This window comes from Talpa occidentalis, unplaced genomic scaffold (genome assembly GCF_014898055.3).
Source record: "Talpa occidentalis isolate TD23 unplaced genomic scaffold, MPIMG_talOcc4v2.1 talOcc4.13, whole genome shotgun sequence".
Classification (NCBI taxonomy): domain Eukaryota; kingdom Metazoa; phylum Chordata; class Mammalia; order Eulipotyphla; family Talpidae; genus Talpa; species Talpa occidentalis.
This window is the reverse complement of record NW_023601322.1, coordinates 71,267,851-71,273,850: the sequence shown is the minus strand read 5'-3', so window position 1 is coordinate 71,273,850 and position 6,000 is coordinate 71,267,851. Positions and strand designations below refer to the sequence as shown.

The following is a 6,000-nucleotide window of genomic DNA, read 5'->3' as shown; positions in this document are numbered from 1 at the left end:
ACTATTTGCTATTAGGCTATCTGTGTTCTCATCTGGCACTTAAGAATAGATCACAGGTCACCTTCCGGTTCTGTTTGGATGTGTGGGTGGCAGGAGGGCGGATGGGGTGAGGCGGTTGGTCCTCCCGGGCCGCGCAGTGGGCAGCCTTCCCGGCGCTGCCACGGACACGTGTGGCTGTGGCCGGACGACAGGTGTCCCGTGTGCCGGGGGCGCTTCCTCCCGCCTCCTCTGCTCACGTCTCTTCCTCCTCAGCCTAGAGTCACAGCAACTCTGGGTCTAGGCAGGCCACCGGCCCGTGGGGGTCCGCAGCTGCCCAGGGCCGCGCCAGAGGGTCCCTGCAGTGTCCCAGAGAAGGGCCCCCATGTGGCCACCGGGGCTGCCGGCCGGGGCACCCACCCTGGCCTGGGGATGCTGGTAGAAGTCACAGATGCTGAGGTGGCCGCTAGATGTCTTTGCCTTTGTTCACCCGCAGGTGGTCTCTGTTCAAGTTCTTTCCAAATTTCTCGCTGAGCTGTTGGATCAGGTCTGCAAGCTCCCCGGTCGCTTGCGATTTCTCTTCAAGAAGCTCGTAGCGCAGGCTGGAGATATCTTGCTTGATCTCCTTCAGTTCACCTGTGAGGACAGATGAGGTGGTGGTTACGAGGAGGTGGAGCAGCTCACCCAGCTGCAGTTGGGTAAGTGCCTCTTCCTGGCCTGGCCCCGGGGCAGAGCTCTGAGTCGACCTAGGCATCCTTACCTGCCCCCACTCCCGGCCACTGAAGGACACGTTCAGCCACTGAAACCCCTTCTCCTCCCACCCCCGGACAGCCCCTGCCTCTCATTCCCGGACAGCCTCTTCCCGGTCCCGGACAACCTCTCTGGTAGTGGTTTGAGGTGGCGAGAGGAAGCAAGGTCAGGGCGGTGTTGTGTCTGGCCCTATTGCATACCACGAGTGTTACATGCTGGTCGTGGAGCTGTGAAAGGCAGACTTCCAGAGGCAGCAGCACCCCCACTGACTGGGACAGTGACTCTTGATGCCCACGCTTTGTCTTTTTTGTGCTGTTGGTTGAGGGGAGAACATCCAAGCTTGTGAAGGGAACAGCTCAGCACATGGCTGTGGCCTCGGACCAGGAGAACGGTCGACCCAGACCACAGGCAACGCACTGCCCCAGGGTCTCCCCCTCCTCCTGGGTAGCAAGGGACCCCCAACTGAGACTTGCATGGTTTATGCCCTCAGAGACCCGCATGGTTAGAAATCCACATGGGCTATGGGAACCTTTCTAACCATGAAGGGGAGCCAAAAGTTTCTTTCCTGATAGTTGGGGTATCAGACTCGATTCAAGAGGGACCCCACAACCTGGGGACACACACATATCCATTGTCACACACAGAAAATGTGTGACAATGTCACACGCAGATCTTAAAAGTACAGTTTGGTCAGTTTTGTCAAATGCATACACTCCTTATTTTCTTTTCATGGGGTGCAACACGTGACCCCAGTTTCACAGTGTAATGCTAGTGGCATGAAATCTAGGTCACCCCACTGTTGTTCATCGGGCACACTCTGGGTTGCCTGTGGTTTTCTGTGGGAGACCCAGAAGGAGGGTGGGTGGGTGCTCAGCCCCTAGACAGCATCAGCCCTGGGCCAGTCGGTCATGGTCAAGCTCCAGGCTGACGCCCCAAGATGAAGCGGCGTCACTGTGACACCTGGCTCTCTGGGCTGCCCCTGTGGCCCAAGGGAGGGGAGACTTGGTACCTTCATTTATGGGAGAGGGTGATTCTAGGTAGCAAGTACTTGTCCTAGATGTTTCAAAAAGATTAATTACCTGGTATAAGGTAATTTACTATTCACTTAAAAGTAATGGCTTAAAATAGACTGAGAACAACCTGCACTGTGGAAATCATGTCGTTGGCCACCTATGGTGTGCAGGGGATGACCTGTGCTCTTATCAAAATGCCCACTCCGGGCCCCTCCCCAGCGACGCTGAGATGCTAAATCTTTAGGCCTGGGTGAGGTGTGGGACCTGCATTTTAAACAAGAGATGTGGAGGGCATGTGCTTGGAGAAACCCCGCTGGGTGCCAGATTCTGAGAGCCTGGAACTGAGACGGATGGGGCCAGCAGGAACGGAGAGGTACCCTCTCTCTCTGTGCTTGGGAGTGAGGAATTCCGGACCCTCCTGCACTCAAGAAACGTGAAGCCAACCCAGGCCGCCCTCACAGTGGTGGACAGACGACTGAGTGCCACCCCCAGGACGTCCGGGTCGTCATGTCTGGAGACTGTGACTACGCTAATGTTACTTGGCCGTAGGGAATCACCTTCACAGAGGGAATTAAGGTTGCTAATCAGTGGCCCTTAAGTAGGAAGATTATTCTGGACTGTCCAATCTACTCAGGATTCCTTCAGAGTTTAAGAGGAATGCAGAAGAGTGGATCAGTGTGATGACAGCAGGGAGATGGCAGGGTGAGAGGGCCTTGCTGACCTGTGGCTGAGATGCAGGGGCTTCATGCAGGCCCCAGGGCAGCCTGGAGGGCAGAGCTAAGGCAGCCCCAGCTGACAGCCGGCAGGGGGCAGACAACCACACGGGGAGGTGTTCTGCCAGCGCACCCAGGGAGCCAGCAAACCGAGACTGCAGGGCTGCCAACAGAACTAGCCCTGCTGGCAACACCTTGATTCAGCCTGGTGGGACCATGTGCAACTTCCGACTACGGATCGGGAGATAATTGCCGTTGTCCAGCATCAGGGCATCAGGAAACCAATCCAATCTCTTACCTTCGTTGACTTCGTCATTCTCTCTGTCCACCTGGGCCTTCAGGACGTATCTCTTTATGAGCCGCTTCATGATTTTCTGAAATGTGAACATAAGGAAGGGCTGAGCACAGAGGCCCCTGGCACGGAGCACGCAGGCCTCCACTCTGCTGCAGAGCACCTGACCGGGCCTCCCTCTAGAGGTTGTGCTGCCTGCTGGGAACCTGGGCCAGTCTGTTTCAGTTGTCTCCTCATGATTCAATGGCCCCTGACCGCAGGAGGGGAGAACTGGACACGCTGAATGCCAAGGAGAGAGAGAATCGTGTCAGACCCGCCAGCGCTGCTCCAGGGTCCTGGGCCAGACTTGACCCTGACCTTCACAGTGACCCTCGTCTGCTCTGAGTGACCCTCGTCTGCTCTGTTCTCATCTTGGGGTTTCAGCTCTTGAGATGCTTTTCTCTATTCCAACAATTGATGTGATCAGGAGGGAAATCTGAGGTCCTAGCAGGCCAGCCCGGGGGGGAGTGGTTTCCCTCTAAGGTGCAGTGTGTGAGAGGAGCTTCTCTTAGTGTAGGCTTAGAGGATGCTGTACCTTGGAAAATTCCTACCAGACACAGATGCAGCTGGGTCTTGGAAGCTTTTGCCAAGATACCACTGAACCACTTAGAAATCCCCCGCACCCGACACTGCCCGCCAGTCCTGCTGGAGGGGGAGGGTTTGGCCTGCAGGTTGCATCTATCACGCAGAGACTGGGCTCTCTGAGCATGAGTAAACACTTGGAGACACCCAGAATAGAGAGTGTAAGAAAGACTGCAGGAGGTGAACTTTGGATTTTGCCAGCTAGTTGTTCCAGGGTTCCTGCGAAATCACAAGATTTAAATATATTTTGCTCGCTGCGACTTCTGGATCTTGCCAGAACCAAACAGCTGGGCCAAGAGGAAGGGATCCCTGCTCTTTGGTCATCCCTGCCTGTGACCCGGCCCACGGCCAGGACCAGGGCGAGGCAGCATTTTCCTGATAGGAGGGACCTGTATTCTGCCCCTAGATTTGCCTTGTGATGTTGAACTTGTTGCTCAGTCTCTGAGTCCATGGACTCAGAAATGCTTCTGGCAAGGGAAAGAGGAGCTGCCTTCCTGCCCTGAGGTTCCAGGACTACAATGGAAGGAGCAAAGTGCTGGAGCTCAGAGCAACCCCTGCAGGCCAATGCTGTCTTCCTCGGCCCTCAGGCTGGAGGTCCTCTTGCCTCTGTCATTCAAGCTGTGACCTGATTTCAGGCTGAATAGCTAATTAGCAAGTTGCCTTCAGGTAGCAGCCTTTTCTCAGAGAGACCTGGTCTTCTCCGAGTAGTGGTTAGACTGCGGTGCTAGATTTCTTGCAGACAATCTCCTAGTCCGTATAGCAGGATGCCTCAGTTAAAAAAATAGAGGTCTTCTTTGATTTCCAGGGGGGTTGCACCCCGGTAAGCCCATCATAAATGGAAAATGCACTTAATGCACCCAGCCCACTGACCGTCATAGCGTCCCCTGGTCTACTTGGAACGAGCTCAGAGGCTCACATCAGCCTGCATGTGGGTAAAATCATCCAAAACAAGCTACTTTACAATCAAGTGTTGATTTCTCTTGTAATCGATCGACTCCTGTGCTGGAGCTGAACACACCTCGTGAAATTATCCTGGCAAAGAACTTAGGGTAGCAATGATCGTGACATTAGATCTGCATCCAGAGAAGAAGGCGCGTGGCTCCCCCGCCCACACTTTGAGGGTCACGCGCCTCTGCTGTTGCCAGGTGGGGAGAGGGCCTCGGGAGAGACAGCCTCTTCCAGCAGCCTGCGCAGCACAAGACATAGCCCAGGAAGGAAACACACGCCGGATGTTGAAGATGCCAAACCAAGTAGGATCTGGGGAGGAAGCAACGTTGCTACTTGGGACACAGTGGACGGGAGGCTTCCCGAGACTTTTGTTGGTTCCACTGGGCTTATCAAACATTAGAAAAGGAGAAATCAGGGCTGGCAAGTTGTGCTGTTTGCTGTGATCTCTACAGGAAAGGCCTTCTAGAAGGCATGAGGAGATTCTCCCCTGGGCTTGGGGTGGGAGATTGCATCTAAAGACTATGTGAAGTAGTGCTTCCATATGATCCAGCAATTCCACTCCTAGGTATTTACCCAAAGGACACAGAAACATCCATTCCAAAGAACACCTGCACCCCTATGTTTATAGCAGCACTGTTTACAATAGCTAAGCTTTGGAAACAGCCCAAATGCCCAAAAATAGATGACTGGATCAAGAAGATGTGGTACATATACACCATGGAATATTACTCAGCATTCAAAAAAGATAAACACATGCAATTTGCAGCAACATGGATGGCGCTGGAAGGGATCATGCTCAGCGAAATAAGCCAAAAAGAAAAAGAAAAATACCGGATGGTCTCACTCCTAGCAGGAATCTAGAAAACTTAAATAAGGGACCAGGAAAATGAATAACTATAAGAAAGTGAAAATCAAAATCAACAAAAAACTATGAACCAGAGACACTTTTAGGGGGGCGGGGGCGGGAGGGGAGGGATTGGGGTCAGAATGGGGGGGCTGCAATTGTATGGGGAATATAACAATAAAAAAAAAAAAAGAATGAATCAGTCTAAAAAAAAAAAATGCTCGAAAAAAAAAAAATAAAGACTATGTGAAGGATGGATGGTGCCAGGATTCTGTGGTTCAATTGAGAGCCCTCTGCTCATGAAGGGCTAAAACTCTTGGAGCCTGAGTCTGTGGGGTCTCCACGAACCCCAGCAAGCTGACGGGTTTAGTACAGACACGGGGCAGCACTGCGGGGAGCCCGCTCTGGCCCTCTCTGCATTCCCAGGGGTCTATTCCACTGATGGGTGTCATGTCCACAGAAGCCACTTGGAAAAATAAAACATCACGAAAGCAGTATTCTGTGAAAAACACCAATTTTGACCCCTGGAAGCCAAAGTAAAGTGAAGCACAGAAAACCTCTGGTCTGAAGGAACTTCCTATCCCTCGTAATAGGGGGACCCCAAAGTTGAAGAATCAACGCACATAACATGAACACCTAACACGTGAAGTCTAGGCAATCGAGAGGGTCTGTTGAAGAGACGCCAGGCGACAGGCTCCGAGACTACCTGGGTGTCGAGTCTGTCACGCTGGCAACGTGACAGGGCTACTCAGGGCGGGTGCCGGGCACCGGGCACAGCCGGGAGAACAGGAAGAGGAAGGGCGCTCGCGTCTCTGACCGTTTGGAAGTTGCTTTGAGAGGAAA

The 6,000-nt window shown here is 53.3% G+C and overlaps 1 protein-coding gene across 1 annotated transcript in view; it reads right to left on the bottom strand.

The window, feature by feature from the left end:
- Positions 1 to 442: 442 nt before the first annotated feature.
- The window catches only part of TRPC7 (transient receptor potential cation channel subfamily C member 7), a 33,945-nt gene continuing 28,387 nt past the window's right edge, over positions 443 to 6,000 (bottom strand). The window contains exons 6-7 of the mRNA XM_037509259.2: positions 2,751 to 2,826; positions 443 to 612 (exon numbers count right to left, since the gene is read on the bottom strand). Coding sequence (XP_037365156.2) covers positions 443 to 612; positions 2,751 to 2,826 — 246 coding nt within the window. The remainder of the gene's footprint in view (positions 613 to 2,750; positions 2,827 to 6,000) is intronic.